We start from the raw sequence: 20,893 nt of genomic DNA, 5'->3' as shown, positions 1-20,893 counted from the left end.
CAAACAGGCTGGTAAAAGGCAACGCATTGTGCATCCCTCAAAGAGCTGTGGCTGTGCCCAGGTCTCTGAAATCTGAATGAGTGAATTAGGACACCAGAAAGCACAGCATGTACAACACTTGTAACTCCATTTGCTTGAGTAGTTGTCAAAAAATCTAAATAAAATTTATTGCCAGTTACAATTTCAATCATTTTTAGCCTCGACAATCAAACAAAGCTCCATAACATCCTGAAGTGACTCATTAAACATTTAATGGTATTTGTAACTATTAGTTTCGATATCAAAGTTACAATGTTTAACACATTTCATTTCACATTTAGTTTATTATAAACACACCACTCTGCTGCAATAAAAGGATCCACCCCTTTTAGGATCAATTCTACTGAGCTGGACAAAGAGGACTGATGTGAAATTGGACACCCTTTATGGAGAGCTAAGTACACCGCTCTGAGCTTTAACACTGTGGATTTTAGAGGTGTGGATGTTTGTCTGTGTTCGATGTCAACATGTCATAAAGTTGCTTTTACGAGGGGACAGAAAATGCAGCTAAAGAAGCAGCCGCCACCACCACCACCATCTTCCCCTGATTCATTCTGGAGTTTTAAGCCAGAAGCCGATAATAAGTGCTTGGGGACAAATGGTCAGGACTGTTGCTGCAAATGATTAACCTGTAGAAAACAATGCCATTTTTTGCAGTTTTCATTTTGAAAACATAAAACATGCTGAGCTCTCAGGGTTGTCTAACATATAATAGAATAATAGTTGCACCCTGTTTTAAAATAGAGAGACAAAAAAGACAAGCTGAGAAAAACGGGAATGTAACAACTCACTGAGAGTGTGATGCCGCATTAACACTGCATGGTATGTCTCAGCTCTCCTCAACTCAACTCTCTGTGTTTTGCTTTTCCATTAACAAAAGTTCTGGATAGCAGAGTCCTGCACTGGGTCAGGTACCCACCGGGTACCTGCAAAAACAGCTGATTTGCAGGTGGTTTTTAAAAAAAACATTTTTTCCCGGGTTCGGATCTGGGTGGAAAAAATAACATGCGGGTCGGATCGCGGGTTTTAGATAAACACATCAGTCATTAGTTCGGTAAACTACAGATAACTATCTTGGTCATTATTTACTCTCTGAGGATCGCCTCCGCTATTTCGCAGCAGTCACTGGTTCAGCTGTTTACACGTGTTTCACCATCTAATAACACAATTTGTGATTGGACAAGAGAATCAACATGGCTGCCACCGTCTAACAAGCGCCGCTTCCAAAACAGTAAATAATTATTTAGGTATTTGGGAAATAAGTGGATAAAACGTACAACTGTCACTTCATAATGTTTCTGAAGTGTTTCCCTGATGGATTGCTTCTCTCCTCGATGGATTCTAAAAACACGTGACGGCTCGTAACTGCTGAACGTCGCTCTGGACAGAAAGTGAGTCTATTATTTCACATGTAAAGTTCCTTTACATAGATTAAAAGTTTAAAAGCATTAAACGTAACAAACGAGTGCTTTTACACTCGTATGGGAGAAGAACACAGAGGGTTGATGATGGAGCTGAAGTCAGGTTTTTATTGTGAGAGCTGCTTCATTCAGGTCGTTGTTTACTTACTGGCACCTTAACTGTGGCGATATGCTGTTCAATATTCAGCCAATATGACCCAAAATGATTACTCTAAATCCGGGTCACAGGTCGGGTTGCGGTACTAACTGGTCTGATGCGCGGGTTTGCAGTTCGGGTGCAGGTTTGTACGTCGCCGGGTCGGGTCGGGCCGGATCTTGAAAACTGGACCCATGCAGGACTCTGCTCTATAGTAGCTGGTACTGTTTTAGGTACCACCTCAGCCGAGGTTCTGAGCGAGCAGAGCCAAGAGTAGAAATTGGAGTTAAAACTGTAGACCACTGATTGGTCAGAGAGAACTGTCACTAGCACAAAACAAACAATCAAACAAACCCACCATTTTTAAAAAGCCAAGCTACTGTCAATAGCAACCACAATTTTTATTCACTCGCCCCAGATTTTTAAAAATGGCAGCCCTCAGAGCTATGCAGTACAACTGACAAAGTGCAGACATTGTGGCCAATGAAAAGATCCAGCAAGTGTCACCAGAAGATGATGTCACTGCAGTTTCCTGCGATGTCTCTATAGCAACATACATTGAGGGGCTGCTATCTGCAGTGGAAAACAAAACTGAGAAAAGCACATGGTACCAAAAGTAAGTCAAGTTGAGTCGAACCATAAGCAGTGGATATGAGGCATAGCTAAACTATCAAGAGCACCAGAAATCTGCAACTTTTTCATTCAGGCATTTTTTTAACTACCCTTATATTACCTTTACCCCTGCTGGAAAATATTTAAAGCCAAAACAAGAAAAAACCTTTGCCAAAAGCACATAAAAAGAGTAACACAGCAAAAGAAACGTCATACTCCAAAGGCCTCTGTTTCCATTGAACACAAAAACACAAGTGCTGCGAAGGAGGATTGTTGTCATTCAACTTCTTTGTCTCATGTAGAAACATTCTTCACTGGTAATCATTTGCACCACCTGTCAAATGTTATATCCAGGGTGTTTTTATTTTGTGTCTCTTCTTTTAGATATTCTGTGACACAGCTGAAATCTTCTCAGTCAGTACAATGCTAGGTGTGGTCAAAGGCTACACCTACAGTCCTAGACGGGCTTTCATGAGTCAGCTCATGAGCTCAGACACAATTGTTTTTGGGTAGCGTCTTCGGCAAGTCTGGTGACTGTAATAATAGTTATGCAGCAAAGCCAGATTCCTCTCTGAGGGCAAGACATGGGTTTGATTCAAATTAATATCACGGATGGGCATTTTAAGTCATTTCTATATTTGAGTACCCACATTAAATTATTATAGAGTAATCCAATACTAGCACTTGCAAAACAATCTAATGTAAAAATACGAATGTACATTGGCCAACAAAGAAAAATGAGTGCAATTTGAAAGTTTACAAAAGAAAAAACAGTAAACTTTCTGTTGCTGTTGTTACATAGGTTAGACGCAGCACTAAAGGACCATCTCCAGAGCCACTCTCCTCCCGAACACAGCAGTAGCAGCTACCAAACAACCAAACAAATTCACACCGACACTGGAACGTCTCTGTTGTTAAACGCGTTAGGTTAAGATAGCTGTGTCTCACCAGCTGTCCCTGGTGCTGAGCTCACACTTTCACAACGGTAGCAAATTCTGTCATCCAAAGCACTCATGCCCATCCCTAATTACAATCTGTGAATAGCAAAGAAAGCCCAGGTCTCATAATGATTAAACCAGAGTGCAGAAGAAGAGACTATTTTGAAGGAATGCTTTATTCACCTTGTCATGGTATTTTACATTGAACAAGTTGAATGATGATGAAACCTCTCTCAACACTTCACATTTATTTCAGAGAAACATGCAGGCCTTCACTGTTTTGTACAACGTTTTGTTAAGAATGTTTTAATTCATTTAATGAAAAATATTACCTTGATCCTTCTTTTATAACAAACACACAAGTGTGACACTGCTTAGAGCAAGGTTATTGTGTAGTTATATTGTGTAGTGCAGCTGCAACTGCACTGTCTTGGGCAGTTGTGATTACGGCTGCCCCTTGAAAGTTGGAAATTCGAATCGTCTCTTGGAGTCTCCTGAGTCAACTGAGACTGCTTCACGTCAAGACGTCAATGTTTTTATTTTGTTTTTTTGCTAGTCACTGTGCTGTAGGGCTGTCAAAATTGCTCAAAAATGACATCTGAATATTCCTTCTAAAAATAACTCATAGGTTCGAACCATTCAAATTTTTTTTTCGCATTATGTCCACAAACTAATACAAGGAAACATAACTACTTGCACGTATTTTCAAGATAAACGTCTTTGAAAACATTTACATACCTACACATTAAAACACATAAAACAATTATCTATAACATTACGTTATAAACGACCGTGGACCTCTCGCTCACCCCCCCTCTCTGACCCGTCAGGCCACACCGCCCACGGAAGCGCTACGAATAGCCTCGAAGTGCCGAAACACGAAGCCAGTTTCCTTTCACCGCCCATGTTAACCGATTGTGTCATCCACACCGGCTGTGCTGCGCAGCTCCGTGGCAGGCTCGCGCCCTGCAGCGATCGTTTCGGCGTCTGGTCTATTTTCTGCATGAGCCGCAAGCGAATGTGTCAAGCCGGGTGACGGAGACAACAGCTGGGAGCAGAACCACTTGTCGACCAGCATGGAGAAATACACGTCTGATGTGAACGGAAGTGCTCCGGCTCGCGCGAGAATTTCGGTGCGCTGCGCTTCGCAGCACCTCCGCGGGCAGTGTGGCCTATGCAGTGTGTTCAGTGCAGCGGCCCAGGCCAACGGCCACTTGAAAAGAGGACAGCTGCGGTGGTGTTTTTTTTCCCTCCACAATCGAACTTCAATTTTCACATTCAAAGGTCCATTTTTTTTTCAAATTCGAATTTAAATTTGAATTTAGAATATTCGTTGACAGCCCTACTGTGCTGTGTGGTATACTTCTGGTAATGTGTATTTGTGATAGCCATAGTGGTGCACACTGCCCTGATTTTTTAACATGTTTTTAACCAGTCGACAAGTTCAACTAAATTTTATTTTGATACCAAATACAGAGACCTCAGCGTTGCATATCAAATGGCATTCTGGCATTGACAGATGTCAAAGCTGTGACAGTAATCATTTTAAGATGAATGGATGAGAATTTAATTTGTGTATCTCTGAAATCTCAGTATTACATAACTCTACTCGCTGCTCATACCAAGACTTCCAGGCTTTTAAGTGGAGGCAGCTCACTTTCTAAGCTAATACTCTTCATACTACTGTAAAATAAAAAAAAACACATACTCACTTGGCATGAAAGATTAGTAAGGTCATGTTAATGTTTTCCATTTGGAAGGGGGACTGCTGATCTGGATGCTCACACACGTCAAAACAGCAGCTGATCCACAATCGCAACTTAGCTTTAGAGGAATGGTTTAAGTGACTCGGTAGATTAAAGGTTTTGTCCTTGAATCTCTACATGACTGAAGACACACAGTTGGAAACAGGATATAATTCTCAATTTGTTTGTTTGAGTCAGCAAAACATAAAAACTAGAGAGATGATTCTTCAAATCTATAGTGCAGGGAAGCCAATACTGCATCTGCAGCCTTTTCTGTATCTCAGCAGATCTCTCTGTGATACAGGAGGAAGCTGCAGTTCAGGTGGGCAGTAATATGGTTCCTCCAGCTCCAAAGCTATGCTCTGGGGGCCAGACGCGGGTGGACACTGAAGTTAATGAACTCAGACACTCATAAAGGGCTTGATGCGCCCACGCTCCTTTATCAAATAACAAATCCTGCTCCACAGCGGACCTGCTGCGAGGCTGCCACAAGAAACCACGCTAAACTAAACCCTTTCATCACTGGGGACAGGTGCATGTTAGCTCAGTTTTGTTTGACGTACGGGAGCCAAGGGTAGCTGAGCTTCTTGGAATAATGACGGCTGAGACAACGAAACGGTGCCAGCTGTTTTCATTGGTCAGCCACAGGTAACTCTCTCTGGGTGCTAATGAAGGCTGCTGAACTACTTGCTAAAGAAAAGCCGAAATGTAAACTGATTTGTGTGTTGCTGCTGGATAAATCCACACTGAAAAAGAAGTACGAGGCAACTGTCTCACTTCGAGCACATCTGGCATTTGTCAGGGCAAATGCATCCAATCAGCCAAACCGCAGCCAGTGGCCTGAGTGTTCCAGCTGGGAAGATTACGCCGCACTCATGCACTGGCCTTGGCATTTAAATAACTTCATGAGCAACACGGCATTTTTATGGCTCCTAATAGTGTGACAGTCTGGAGGCAGACAGAGATGAGGCTGCTGTGGGAGTTGAGCCTCACTGACAGGTGAATATTCACTCGACGAGGGACTGAGATCAAGGGGGTTGTTTTATTGTTTCATGATGTGGCCGCTGTGAAACCACTCACAACTGTGATTAAGGAGTATAACTGCATATTTACTTACACAAGGCTTTCAGCTTATACACTCTGAGATAAAACACTAACTGTGCTGTAACTATACTTATTTATAAACATGAAAATCAGACGTTTTTGAGCAACAAAAACATATGTGTGTATGAAAAGGTTGTGTATACATCACAATGGATCTGCTGTACAAAATAATTTACCATCAGAAAGCACAACTCAGACAGCTCCCATTCCACACAATATGGAATGTATCACTTTCACAAACCATGTGTGCATGCATCATGGGGAAACAGGGGTTAATAACAGATGCAATCCCAGTCCAGTTTCCAATATGTGATATTTTGCAATAGTGGCAAACAGACAAATTGCTGCGAGTCACAGTCATGTGCTTCCGTCAGCAGATGCCATCTTTGTGCAACTGAATGATTCATTTATCTCGGGAAAGCAATATTCTATTGAGAAAATCGCTTAATATTTGCAACAATAGGTCTTTTATAATACTTAAAAATTCTTTCTTGATCTGCTGAGATGTTAAATGTCAATACTGACCATGAAAAAATAAAATTGTTTGCTCAAAAAGCATTGAAATTTATTTCTATTTTATCTGTTTTTCCTTACAGGGAGGGTTTAGAAATGATGGATGTATAAGAAGATCAAGGTGATGCTGACAAAGAGCTTTCAGGGGAAGCAAACCATTTATAAGAAAATCAGTCAAACCTACCAGTCAAACCTACCCCCTACATTTTGCCCCCCCTAAGCTATTATCTAAATTATTCCTCAACAATCTTTATCACACAAAAACAAACCCACACATCAGGAAATTGCCTTGCACGATTTTAGCAGTCATTTTTGTTGGTAAATGTGAGACGTTTGTGTCTCACATGTCTGCATCTTTGCAACCAGAAACAATAAAGTGACTTTGGTGACTCACATGAAACCACGATGACTGGTCAAATTCACAGGAAAGTTGCAGTTATTGGACAAAATTCACAGGGATAGGTTGAACTTGCGTGAACAGCTAAGGCTGCAACATCGCAACATCCTGCAGGGCCTCACTATCTGATTTCTTATGCATGTGCAAACACATGAATCAATAAAACACAAATGAAAGCTACTGTGGACAAAAGACTCCACCCTTAAGCTCTGTAAAAACAGGTGTAGATGCACATATGGATGTACAGTATTCTGTCCCACAACTAAAAAATCCATGCTTGGCCTTTTATGCACCTAATTCACCTAATGTATTGTAGCAAAGCATTATTTATGTGAAGCAGGAATACACCAACCACTGAAAATGCTTAATGCAGACACACAAGGCCTTGTTACATGGCTAGAAAAAAAAACTCTCTTTTTGTGATAAGTTAGGCCTCTGGCCCAGCACTTAGTTGGCATCATTAATCAGCTTCATTAATATCATCTCAAGATGAATGTTCCTGTCAAGCCCGTTTCCCACAGCCATAGTTTTCCAGGAAGGCTTTCTAACAGGTAACAATAAACAGAAAATGTAACGGATTTTTCTGCAAACAAAAAATTTTAAGTTATAAATTGGCGAACTGTTGCTGAATCTTCACTTTGGTGAATGTGCAGCGTGTCAATAAGCTATGCATTGGACTGTAGTCTGAAGCCCAGAATGATTAAGATACAGTTTTCTATTCAGGTTCTTTCTTTAACTGAGCAAAAACCCAAATAAAAATAATCTATTGCTGTTTTCCTTTGCATGTCAGTATTAATACAATGCTTGTACTCCCAAAGTGAAGTCTGCATTCACATTTAGAGCTAGAGTACATTTGTCGACCACAGCGGTGTGCAGGCAACAAGCTCTGTGGTCTGAGAAGGACAGAATGGAAACTTCATTTGGCTGGCAAATGAGCTCGTCGCTCCTGTGACCCTGGATTGCGAGCCTCACCTCAGCAAAAGTTTGGCATGGAAAGTCTGGGATAACCCTTCATTTACATGGAAATAGGCAGAGGATGGAAAACATGGAAATACGGAATGTGAGTTTCAGAGCCTAAATTGGCACAGGCACACTAAACTGATTGGTGTTTTTGTCACTGATTCAAATCACATGAGGTCAATTACATGGTTGCTTAATTCCAGTTGTCTAGACTATAATATCCAGCTGTCAGATATAAATAAACAATTTGCTTAACCTCATTCAAAAACTACATAAATACACAAATCATGCATGAAAATACAAGTAGACAGGAAGTAGTACGTTCCGTGATAACTCAATAGGGTAGCATGACAGGCTGGGATCAGATATCTGGTAACAGACCAGTATCTGCCGGATGCATCAGTTGTCTGACACAATTAGGAACAGTCCTTACTGCCGGCCAGTCTCCTGTTTCTGCTCCTGTCTCTTGTCAGGTGAAAGTGGTAACAGAGCACCAGGGGCTGAGGAGGCTGCAGACATGCAACACTGCAGCAGGATCATGTGTTTGAGGACGATGCAGAGGGGAATTACATGTAGACAGCAGGGGAAAGTAACAACAGCAGCAGCTGTTCTTGAAACATACCAACACCAAAGCCGAGTAGATTTTAAATCCACTGCTTCTGCCATAAATCTCCAACACACAGTGTAGAGAAATTAAGCACTCACCAATTTGCTGCATAGCACACCGCGTCCTGACTGCTCGACTGCAAACAAGCTAACGTTATACACTTGTAACCAAATGGAGACGATAAGTAGAAATGTTCACACGGGTTTGAGTTTGGCAAAGAAGTAAGAGAGGCGTATGGAGATGGAGAAGCTGCTAAACATACTCCAGCTATCGCTAACCCGGTTTATTACATAATAGTACGCACTGCTTGACTGCGGAGTCAACGGCTGTCAACTCGCCACACACTCACACAGCGAATTAGCAATTAAGCTAGCACCGTTTAATCAACATTAGCATCTGGTGATGGCAACGTTCGTTTTATGTTGTTGTCACTTTCTTGTACAGTACTTACCTTTGCTTCGTTGGGGGTCTCCCGGTATGTTGTATGACTGGCTCAAGAACGGGAAACGGAGGCTGTAGATTTTCAGGCGGTCCTCAGGGGCGTTTGTCTGTCTGCTAACTGTTAGCTAACGTCGATTTAATGTTTATTACCAGCCATTCACTGTGTCAGCTGGGGATGGCTCGCGTCCTCCTCAGCCCAGCGGCGTCATGTCGGCCCGATATTATAGTTTGGACGGTTAAAAAATAATTTTACAGTTACTGGGATGCTTTCTTCTGTCTATTGACTACCAATATTCAGTCAATACGGTAGCAACAAGCCCGCCTGTTCGATTCTGTCATGGGTTTCAGTATTGAGTGGACAAAGGTCAAAGAAACCGGAATGCACAGTATTTCCGGTTAAAAATTTCAAAATAAAAGCGACAAAAAATGAAATAAATGAGTATAAATAAAGACAGTAAATTAATCTCGGCTTTTGGCTTTTAATCATAATATATTTCATGCTTTTCATTGTTATTTAATTAAATTGAAACTAGACCAATTTTATTTTGTTATAATGGCCTTAAAGGGGAACTTCACCTATTTTTAAAATTCATACATTTTTTTCCTATGGTCTAAAACAGTCCAAAAATAATAGTAGAAATTAATAACTCTCTGAAATCCAAACACTATAGTGTTCAAATTCAAATCTGTGATGTAATAGCGTTTAAAGACTGGAACTGTTCCATAGACAAAGAATTGGGAAATATGTGTCGAGATGACTCTAGCCCCTTATACTACATCTTCAAGGCAGGAATTTAACACCATTATGCCGCCTCACCATTCTGTATAAAATGTACAAAATGTGTGGTCCGGGAAATCCTTACCCTCCGAGCAGAGGGAGCGGTAAATGATTGTCATTGCCATGTTATGCCTTTATTATTGTATATAAAGCACTGCCGACGCATATGTTATATGTCACACTAGAGGCCGATACTGTTGTTGCATGATGCTGCTGTTGTTTGGTTGTGTGCAAAAATGCAACGGTGGCATTAAGAAGGGACTTCATAGCAGCCCTATAGTGGGATCTCTGTGTAAAAACAGGGTACTGAGAGCATCCAGGGGAATATGAGTAGTTCTATTTCAGAACTGAGAACACTACTATAGAATAATACTCATTTGGTAATGAAAAAGAAAACAAAAATTCTGTTGTGCCACAAAATCAGGCTCCCATTCATTGTCTATGGAGCAGCTCTGGACTTGATGACATCACAAGTTTGAGACTTTGGCTTAGAGAGAGAGTAGCGCTTGTTCACAGATATTGATTGAATTTTCTCAGGCCATGGAAATAACATGTAAGAAATTTTAATTTAGGTGGCGTTTCTCTTTAAATAGGCTATATAAGTGTTAAATCTTAAATTATACAAGTAAAATTTTGAGTTTTTTCCGTGCTGCTTGTAAAAAAAAAAATTCCACAGACCAGTTTCCGTTTGTTTCAACCCCAAAAGTTCACTTCTCACCGAGACACTACATTGGAACAAGTAGAAACCAAAATTGTAAAACCCCTAAATGTGGCATGACATTCCTTTTTCTATGCATAGGCTATCTAAAAAATGTAGGCTTCTTGCCATCATATCTTTCTTATATTGTAAAGTGAAACCCTTTTTTAATTTGAATACCTTTCTCGTATTTTAGATTTTAATATTTTTTTTGTTTGTTTGTTTGTTTATCATTCATTATTTAATGACTCTTGCTACCTGAATATTGCTGCCTTTTGAATTTTTATATTGTTTGTTTTGATGTTAGTATGGTTGAGTATAACCTTTGATGTATTTTATTACTATTTGTTAAATTGTTATTATTCCATAAAGCACATTCTGAATTACTTTTGTGCTAAACATAATGTGTAAATAAAATCTATATTCTTATTATAATTTACAGTAGTGTTAAAAGTGGCAGTAGAAGTTAATTTCCTTTCATAATATGGTTTCATTTTTGTCCTGGCTTTACTTTGAAGGCCAAACACTCAATATCCGGTTACTAATTTAAAACGGGGTAACTTGACACAATAACAGTAGACTTCCTCCCTTGTATGTGCTCGGCGATCATCTGATTTGCCGGGCTGGACAGGGCAGCGTGAACATGTGACCAGTCCAGTCCACTCTTGCTTCAAATGCAGACCAAATGGACACTCTAGTTTCTGATAGAGATCATGTAGTTATGTATGTAACGTCATATTTAGCCATGATATAGATGTCACGTCAGGAGGATGGGCATTATGGCCTTCTTCTATGAGTAGATTCATATGTCCAATTGATATATCGAATACAATAATTGAAATATGAAGTGTAATAAAATTCATAATATAACATCACATACCATGACGAGCATGCTTATTGAAATCATTGTGGTAAACGTGCTTTAATGTGCCCTGGGGGGTATGTAGTATCATTTCTTTTAGACGTACTTGACATTGTTTTATGGCCTCTTATGGTAATATTGGACGCACACTGCACTTATCAGTAGGTTTACAAACTGAACAGGAATATTACAGTTGTTTTCAGCAAGGGAGCTGCATGTATACTTGGGTAAAGAGCGACACCCAGTGGCTGATGGAGGTTTGGCTTTAGTAGACACATAAAATGGGACATGGACGACATCTAGAGGCACAAATGGGTAACTGCAATGCTTTCCATTGGCTGCTTCTGGCCTTGAAATGTCAGGTGTCACCCAGTCTTCCATGACTGCAATTATGGAGGTTTCCTTATAACTGTAAACACTGACTATATTTTTTTTATCTATTCTATATTCAAATAAATAATATAGGTTATATATGTAATTATTGTGAATTAACGTGTTTTGTTAGTGTCATATGGCACTTCCGTCTCACCTTAAATAATTCATTCAGCCCAGGTTTCTTTGGAGTGTTTTGTTATGATCATCCAAAATACTTATGAGCTTTTTTTTTTTTTAACCTGACACTAATATGCTGTCCTAAAGTATTTGCTACAGACAGCTCCAGTCTAAAACCAGTAATTTATTTATTTATTGATACAGTTTGAGATTACAGGGACAATGGGCCTTAATTAACATTTCTGTGAATGTGCCAGTTTAGCCTACTTGGCTACCTTTCTACTGTAGTCCCTTGACAGGTGTGATGACAACTGCAAAATAAAAAAAAATAAAAAAAAACACATACCATACATTAAAACAGGAACAGCAATATTGCGGTCTACACGTAACAGAGCACACTTTCTAAGAGCATAGAAAACATGTTAAAGCAGAGACAACAATACACCAAACAAAAAAGTTTTCTTTAACTATGATTTTAGGTTATTTTTAAATGAACCATATTTGTCACAGTGTCTGATAAGATAATGATCATCACTTCATACATGCATGCACACAATGTACACTTACATAGTTCACTATGTGTGCACATTTAATGAGTACACATAGGATAATCATGCAAGTACTGTAGCTATGTGAATATGCATATTCGACTCCTGCAGTTGCTCTGAAGCTGTCCAGATTTGAAACAAACAAACAAACAAACAAATAAACAAAGAATAATAAATAATATCTGCACAATTACTTGATAATAGAGAGGGGTTGATGGGCTGATAGCAGAAACTGAATTACTCAAGTTACTAATCAAATTAGTGTATCCAGACTGCATATCCGATCTCATGCTAAATCTCAGAGTCTGCAAAGGAAATCTTGTTCATGTTCAAAAAATAAATTAAAAAAAACTGAAATACATGTATCTGAATTTTGTTTTAAAAAAAATGTAATAGAAGCTCAAAATTTTAAAATGGCATGTCAGCACTTGAAAAATAATTACAGATCAACAATTAAACAAAAAAAGAAACCTTTTACATATAAAAACACCAGATTTAAGACTACACTCTTGCTGTTTTTTTTTTTTTTGTTTTTTTTTAATCAATAATTCAAATTTTTTTACTGACTTTGGTTCGGGTGGTACATGACGGTTCTGTGTCAAATGAGACATTCTGTCTTGACTAACAAACATAAAACAAGCAGGGCAATAGAGATCTGCACAAGAGGGGGTACAGCACCAGTCCCAATCCACCACAAATCAATAAAAATAATAATAATAAATAAACACATTAAAAACAACAGTGATAATAATACACACTGCAGAGCTGATCTAACTGACTTTGGCCTTTGTCATATTAACAAACTAAACCAGGGGCAAAACTTTACTATGGGCCCATTTTGAGCCTCCTCTTACCTTCTCTATTGTCATCCACATACCCTGTCTCCTTCAGGTGCCCTGAGTACATCTTTGCCATGTTCTCTTCACCTGTAAGTAATAAGTAATAATAAAAAAAATCTATCTCTTCTGTCTCTGTCTCCTCTAGCCTTTGACTAGCTATGATTTTCCTGATTTTCAACTCTTTTTTAGACTTTGCATTGCACTTATGTACTGTTACACTTCTCTTAAAATGCTGTATTTTACTTGATTGTATGCATTCTGTTTTATTTTTTAAAATGCTATTATTATTATTATTATTATTATTGTTATTATGCTATTTTCATTAAATTATTATTAAATTATTACGTTATTTTCTACTATTAATGGCAAGTGGGTTTTATTTTCCACTGGAACTGCATGATGTAGAAAAAAATCACATTGCAATTGTTCTGACAGATATGACTGCGATATAGGTCGCGATTTTAGTTGGGATAGTGATTTTTGCATTTTTATTTTCACTGAAAAAATAATAATACAAATGCTGATGTGATTTCTGCTGGGGTCTGCGCCAAATAAGCATGTTCCCTTACATCTGGAATATGATTTACAGGATGTGGCGTCTCTGTAGCACTGCAATGCTTCGTCTATAATGGTATGTTGTGACAAATTTACCTTTGTCAAATAACTACAGCTTCTGCAGTGTGGATGTTATACTTGGCCACGTTGTGAGTTTGATGACATTTTAACATTTTAATTGTGCAGCCCTGTTTTCCATCTTAGTTTACATTAAGTGTGGCAATCTACCCCGGCTTTTAATATTAATTCTATGTGTATTTTCATGATGAAAAGCATTCTGTGCATGTGATGTTACTATTATTACCCAGTGGGTTTTGTTTTCCATCTTATTTTGCATTTATTATGGCATATTATCCCTGTTTCATGTTCATTTTATATCTATTCTCATGTGAAGCACATGGTGCATCTAAGTTCCTTTTTCTAAAGCACTCTGAGCTGCATTTATTGTATGAAAGTTGCTGCACAAACAAATGTTATTCTTATTATTATACTTCTTATTAAATGTATTTTGCTGTATGTTAGTAACCCCCGGTCACTGGCTATGATATGATTATGTGACCTTCTGTATGATATGGCCTGTCCTTCATCAGTGTATTTGACAGCTCCTCTCTCCTCCTCCTCTGTTTGTTTTCCCCCTGCACAGCCTCTTGTTTCCCACAATGCTCAGCGAACATCACCACCAAGATGGCTGACGCTATGGAGGAATATGAGAAAGAGGCTGGCTGCGTCCCTATTCTCCATCCCGAGGTACGGTCCTTGGACTTAACGCCTTCGCACGAACACATGAACATTTACCGAACATATTACACCTGCCTGCGTGTGGGTGGCTGTGAGATTTGGCCGCGCTTTTTCTGGGAACTCCGATGCCCCCTGCAAAACCACCGGTGGGGGGTGGCAGGCAGCTAACGGTGCTAACGGTGCTAATGCTAGCACCCTCCTCCTGCTGCATAGCAAGCAAACGCTGGGCAGATGTTCCTGTTCATGTTAACGTTAAGCTAGGTGGTGCTTTCCGTGGCAGGGACGGCCGTGCAGCTAGTAAACAAGATTATAAGCGGCGTGTTCACGTCTGTAATGGAAAGAGTAACGTTAATGCTTAATCCTTACAGGCATACGACGTTAGCTTTGTAGCTAAACTGGCAGTCCTGGCTGGTATAGGTTAGCTGCGGTGATGGAAATTGGGGTCAAGTGTGTATGGGTATATTAAGCTGTAATGTCCAGTCGGTGGTCATACTAAGTTAATATTAACAGCCACAAATAAAAAAAGGCCCCTTTTTATTCTTGAAAACCACATTCGTGTCTTAGTATGAAATTATGTAGTCATCTTTAGCTAGCTAACCTCCAGCAGTTCCACTTGGTTGGAATGCTCAGGAACGTTATCTGTCAGTTTAGCATGTAGCATTCGTTGTGTCTGTCATATCACGTTTGATAATGTTAGAAATATTTCTTTATGTTTGGATTTAAAGTATCAGTGGTTTGAGAGTTTCACAATACAATAACAACATATCACGGTTTCACTATATGATAGTATACGGTATCACACAATTATATATTTATATATCTTAAGAATTACTGTCAGTTACAGTGACTCTGAAAGAAATAAAAACATAAGGGTTAAGTGGATGAACAAAGGCCATATTGCTATACTAGAAATTTGAACCTAGTTTTTAAATGGAAAACTGTGTAAAAAAAAGTACCCCTTTTAAGAAATAACTAAAATAAAAATTAAATTCTCCACCCAGTAGCATTTTTTCCCCCAATTTCATAGATAAGTAAATGTACATAGTATGATAACCCTCAATTTTGTTACCACTGCACACCTAAAAACAGGTATACTGCTCAAACCCAAGTCGTGAATCAAGATAAACAAAAAAGTATTAATTTAAAAGGACAATGAAATATAAAATTACATTTATCTAAGACTTTGCAGCTGATTTCCTTTAACACTGTCAGCTGATAACACTGGCTAACCTGAAAGGAACTCCTCCTAGCTAGCTTGAAGTTGTAAACCAATTTGAGCTGACATAGCTACCAAAGTCACATGAAACTTAAATGAGGGTAGAGTTAATATGGGCTATAACAAACAGTATCTTCATTACAAATCAGAGGCTGTGTAGGTAATATCATCATCAGGAAGAGCTCAATTACATACAGTAGTTTGCCTCAATGATAGGTGGCTTGCTGTTCTCTCAGCAGTCCTACTTTGCTTGTTGGTGTGCAGCTAGCTGGTCAAGTGGGGTAATTTACCTTACTGTTAATCTTGGCAGTGTGTGCAGTGCAAATGTTTAATAAATCTTCAATATCCGGTGAGTCTCAAAGACACCGACAGAAGGGTTAGTATATGTAGTGAAAATAGTTTAGTGATTTATAATCTAGTTTTGGTTACTGTAAGGTGAGAGTGTCTCGAAGATCTAGTCGCGATTCTGGCTGGTGATCCAAAACATTTAATTAAAAAACTGAATGCTGTAGTCTAATTATCACATTATGGAACATGAGTGGTAATCATGCTACATCTTGTGCAGTCAAATAGCTACAAATAGATTTGCATTCTTTGTGATATTGGCTCTCAGTTCATACGTGACCTGATAAATGTCAGTTTGCACAAAGGAAGGAGAATCAGACAAGGGAAGACCGTTGTTTGTAATGTTATCCTCCATTTCTTTATCTGATAGCAAGGCTGCTGATTATTACCAGAGATTGAGCCTTGTTTCTTTTTAAGATTGTGATCACCTTTTCTTCCTTTGATGCTGCAGTGAAACTTAATACCACTTTACAACCGAAACAGTTGGGTTATACCAACAAAGGTTGATCTGAATCAGTCACCATATGTCATCAAATGCCCCTCCCAGTATAGGATAATTGCAGCATTGCTTGCTGCCTTTGGTGAACCAATGTTTCTGTTAGGAATAGGATTGATCATTTGATTTAGCCTCATGTTATTATTAACATACAAATGTCATTTAACCTACAGCCTGATTTAGCTGAAGATAAAGAAAGACCAGCAAGTGGGGGGGTGAGAGTGGTAGTGATGAAAGAACCACAAACATACATTCGTTTGGTGCTTAAGCAATGTAATTCTTTGCAATTTTTGGATTTGGTAGTTGGATCTATAGAGTGGGGTTTAAGGCTGTGACAGCAGTCTCTCAAGACTGGGTCAAACCCTAGTTAAACATGTGTTACATGTTAAATAGACTTCTGTCGTGCATATCTTCTGTAGTAAATCTGTATGGTTTGCAGGATTTATTCCAGGCTGACCAAAAAGACTTGAGTAAGGCTTTTCACATTGTGACCTGAAGACTGTAAACACACACAATTAACTCTAGATTTTCTAGTCTTTCCTAAGTGGATGAAATGTAGAGCCTATGTACCTTTATTGATCAGTTTACACAAGATAATTGGTCTTTCATTGTGTGCACACCTTGTCCTCTACTCATTTGCATTTAAACAGCATTGTTTTCCTCTGTGTTATAGATAAAATGCTTCCTCTCTGTGGCACTATAACATTCAGATGTAGGCTGGCATAATCAGCTTCCTGTTAGGCCACATCCACACTAATACCTTGTCATTTTAAAATGGCGTTTTAACAAAAGCAATCTCCATCCACACGAGCAATTTAGCACCATTTCAAAAATAAACTTGGTCTGTATTAACATACCTGAAAACACATATCACATGACGATTCATGTACACCAAGTGGGCATGTGTCGATGTAAACAGGAAGCAGATTGTCTACTTTACGGTTGGTTCCCTAGTCACAGGACATACTACAGAGATGCCAAAAAGAAGGGCCAGAGATTTCTTAGCTTAAAACCAACAGCAAGGTGAAACTGTTAATAAAAGTAGCTTGAGTATAAGGCGGTCAAGGAGGGTGAAAGCAGATTGGAATTCCTCACAAACCAAACACACGGACATATTAGAGCAGCACTGGCCGGGAGCATTATCCACAGCCGGAGGAAGCAATGGAAATGGGAAAATAGTACGTTGCCCACACAAGAAGGATGAAATCACAAAAGATATAGACCTAGCTATAATGTTTTGATTTGACAGGCTGTGACTGATAAGATCCAATCCGGAAGCAAACTTGGGTGTCTGTGTCATCGTTTCCATCCGTCCAGAATAAAACGCAACCCTGGAGTTTTCAAAATAAAAGGGGGTCAGACGTGTTTTCAGAGGTCTACGTTTTAGTGCTTCCAAAACGGCGAATCAGTGTGGATGTAGTCTTAGTCCTTGCTGATGCTGATGGCTGAAGATCTTTTATCTTCGACACTTTCAGTTAAGACTTACTAGAGCGAGGGATCTCCTAATTAATGGAAACATAATTACCATCTGTTCCTTGTTCCCTTGACATGGTGGATTGTGAGTGATTCCTTCCTTTTGTTTGTTTATCTGGATGTCACAGCGTGACCTGAGTGGGAAGTCTAAGAGACCTCAGATCGACTTACTCAAGTAGTCTTGTCAGTCTGGAGTCAGTGTCAGAGGCTGAGCCAATGCTTGACATTGCATACTGATGGAATACTATGGGAAGAGAAGGGTGGCTGGTTATTGCCAGCTCATACACACACACACATACATAGGCACTGATAGCAGAGATTCAAAGAGGTAAAAATGTACCCAGTGTCACAGCATGGTGGAGCTGAGAAAGTTTTATTTTATGCAGTTGACTCCTGTTGTGCAGGCGTGGCAGTAAATACACCATTATCAATCAAAACTTGAATTATGCATCAGAGAAACAATATATGGCATTTTGTTGACTGTTTATATCCAAGACCACAATTGTGCCAGCACCTTGTCCGAAGTTTATTTTCCAATCTTGCAAGAGTAATTGTCTGCCATGGATTTAGAGGTGCCTCCAGCTTCTTTAAATTATTGCACAGAAGTGTTCGTAAAATGACCTTCTGGCTGCACATTTACCTGTCATATTGAAGGAATATGTCTGTAGTAGCCTCGTCATAAATTTATTTTATTTTCTTTTACGCCCATACAGGCTTGGCTTAAAGTTGCCCCTCTTTTCAGTAGGGTGCTGCTTGGAATCTGGGTCATTGGGTAGATGCTAGTGAGAGAGAGAGTGAGACTGAATGTATGAGGCACCTGAATTAGAGCATCTGAAGTTTAGCTGCCAACTCTGAAAGGCCGTGCACCTTTATTTTTAACCAGTTCAACATGTCAAATGCAAACATCTCAACATCAAATAAGCCTTCTCACATGAAAGGCACGTAAAGGCAGGGCACACACTCAGCCTCTTGATATGATCCTTCACTTGTGGTACAAAGTGGAAAACACGCATTCTGTTTCCTTGGAGCATTCCCGTTACGTCCCTCGTAAAACCAGTGTTTCCCCTCTGCGTCCCCGTGATCCATGGATGTAAACTGTGCCGTGAATATTGAATTAGTCCCTGGAAATGGCTCTCATTTCAGATCAGATCTGAGTTTGAGCTGTGGCAACAGCGGGCAAGAGGAACAACACAATAACAGTGCAATCTAGACTGAGCAAATAGTCGTTGCAGATGCAGTGAAAGATCTATTAGATTTTTTGCTGTATGTTTTCCTGAACGTTGATATCAATCTGTGAATTGGTCACGGTTATTCTGCTGTTGTGGCTATAACTACTACTACTGTTGATTCTACTGTGAACCAGTGCATTTTCATCAGGGGTGCTGTGTTACAATTTTAGCTCAAGCCACGTGACCTCACCCCCCCCACCCCCAAGGAGTGATGCCATATGTCCCACTGACCAGCTCCATTGACAAAAGCCAAGTCTGCTGCCTCGCCAAACAGATGACATTCCAACCTAAAATCAATGGTTAGCGTGAAATGAATAATATTTCTAATTGACAGTATCACCGCTGCTGCCTGGCTGTTTGTCATATGCACCACCATTAAGCAGGTATATAATTAAGAAGCAAAAAATGCACAGGCTGTGTTTATCAGTTACAAATGCCATCATCAGCTTTTTAGATGGCAGGAGGGGATGAGCAGAGAGTGGGGCTCCTGCGACTGGTTTGAGGTCAGAGTTTATCTCCATGGAAGGGTTGAGATGGAGAAAGTGATTTAACAGCTGCTGGGTTCAGAGCCAGGCCCACTTCCTCCTGTCCCTGGAAAGACAGGAAAACAGTTTCCCTTCAATTGAATGTCCAGATGAGGGACTTTCAGTTCCACTTATTTCCTGGGCTTCTGTTTGTCAGTCTGTTGGAGGAAAATAGCTCAGCGCAGTCACGATCATACTTGAGTTACACTCACTTTTCTCTGGTAGCTAAACTAGTCTAAATAGCACATGGGGTAGTTGAAATAGATTGCATGGATTTATAAATGACCAAAACTTGGCTGTGAAAAGTGCAAACGCCTCCTGGCAAAATACATGAATAAAAAAACGTGATGGTCACCTTCGTATCCAATCTGTCACACCCTCCTCCTTCATCCTCCTCCTCAGTCTAATTTACTCTCAAAAATGACATCTCTCCTCTGCTGGCTTTAGTGTCTGTTTTTCTTATTTCTCAGTTTTAGTATCACAGCAATATTTTCTTCTTACTATTGATGCTTTGTAATGCTTTGGATCAATGGATTGAAGCTTATTTTGCTGTTAAAATGAATCAATTAACTTTGGATAACAGCAAAATAAAAAAAGAAGATGGATGAATGATAACTAATTATCTGAAGAAGGATTTATACAGCTGTCTTGTATTGTAAATATGGCCGGTTTTGTTTTACTTATGTTACTGTGACATTTTGGTGCAAATGTAGACTTGTCTTTTTGAGGTCTGACATTATCACATCTCATCTCTGTCTGTATATGGAGGCCTGGCATGATGGTGGTTATGTGGCTGAAAAGCCGCAAGGCAACCAGATGTTGGTTGTGCGTTGCTTCCGTTATTTCACATATTTCTTTGTGAAAACAGGATATTGGGATACCACATAACTCAGACAAGAACTGTTGCTGGGGAGATACTGGAGAGATTGTGTGAATGTATTTTTAGTTCCAATTTTTACACCTAGCACAAGTAAAGTAGCAACAAAAATTTCAGTTTTCCATTATTTAAAGTAAAAAAAGTACATCTGTTACAATTGATTGACCATTAAATGGTCAATAAATAGAGTCATAAAGAGATGAACGCTGTCAGCAACAATACTCAGGTGGCTGTGGCATTTAAATGATGTTCAGTTGGTACTAAGGAGCCCAGAGTGTGCCAAGAAAATATCCCCCACACAATTACACCAC

The 20,893-nt window shown here is 39.4% G+C and overlaps 2 protein-coding genes across 4 annotated transcripts in view; one reads left to right on the top strand and one right to left on the bottom strand.

The window, feature by feature from the left end:
* Window positions 1–9,275, bottom strand: part of osbpl8 (oxysterol binding protein-like 8) — a 121,924-nt gene extending 112,649 nt beyond the window's left edge. For all 3 annotated transcript variants that reach the window (XM_049566152.1, XM_049566154.1, XM_049566155.1), the window contains exon 1: window positions 8,924–9,275. The gene's annotated coding sequence lies outside the window, so the exon portion shown is untranslated. The remainder of the gene's footprint in view (window positions 1–8,923) is intronic.
* A 5,081-nt stretch (window positions 9,276–14,356) lies between these two features.
* Window positions 14,357–20,893, top strand: part of zdhhc17 (zinc finger DHHC-type palmitoyltransferase 17) — a 34,665-nt gene continuing 28,128 nt past the window's right edge. The window contains exon 1 of the mRNA XM_049566165.1: window positions 14,357–14,431. Within this exon, the coding sequence (XP_049422122.1) occupies window positions 14,369–14,431 (63 nt within the window). The 5' untranslated portion in view covers window positions 14,357–14,368. The remainder of the gene's footprint in view (window positions 14,432–20,893) is intronic.

The sequence above is a fragment of the Epinephelus fuscoguttatus genome, linkage group LG22 (genome assembly GCF_011397635.1).
Source record: "Epinephelus fuscoguttatus linkage group LG22, E.fuscoguttatus.final_Chr_v1".
NCBI lineage: Eukaryota > Metazoa > Chordata > Actinopteri > Perciformes > Serranidae > Epinephelus > Epinephelus fuscoguttatus.
Note: the sequence above shows the minus strand (reverse complement) of the source record. Positions and strands in the feature narration are given on the sequence as shown.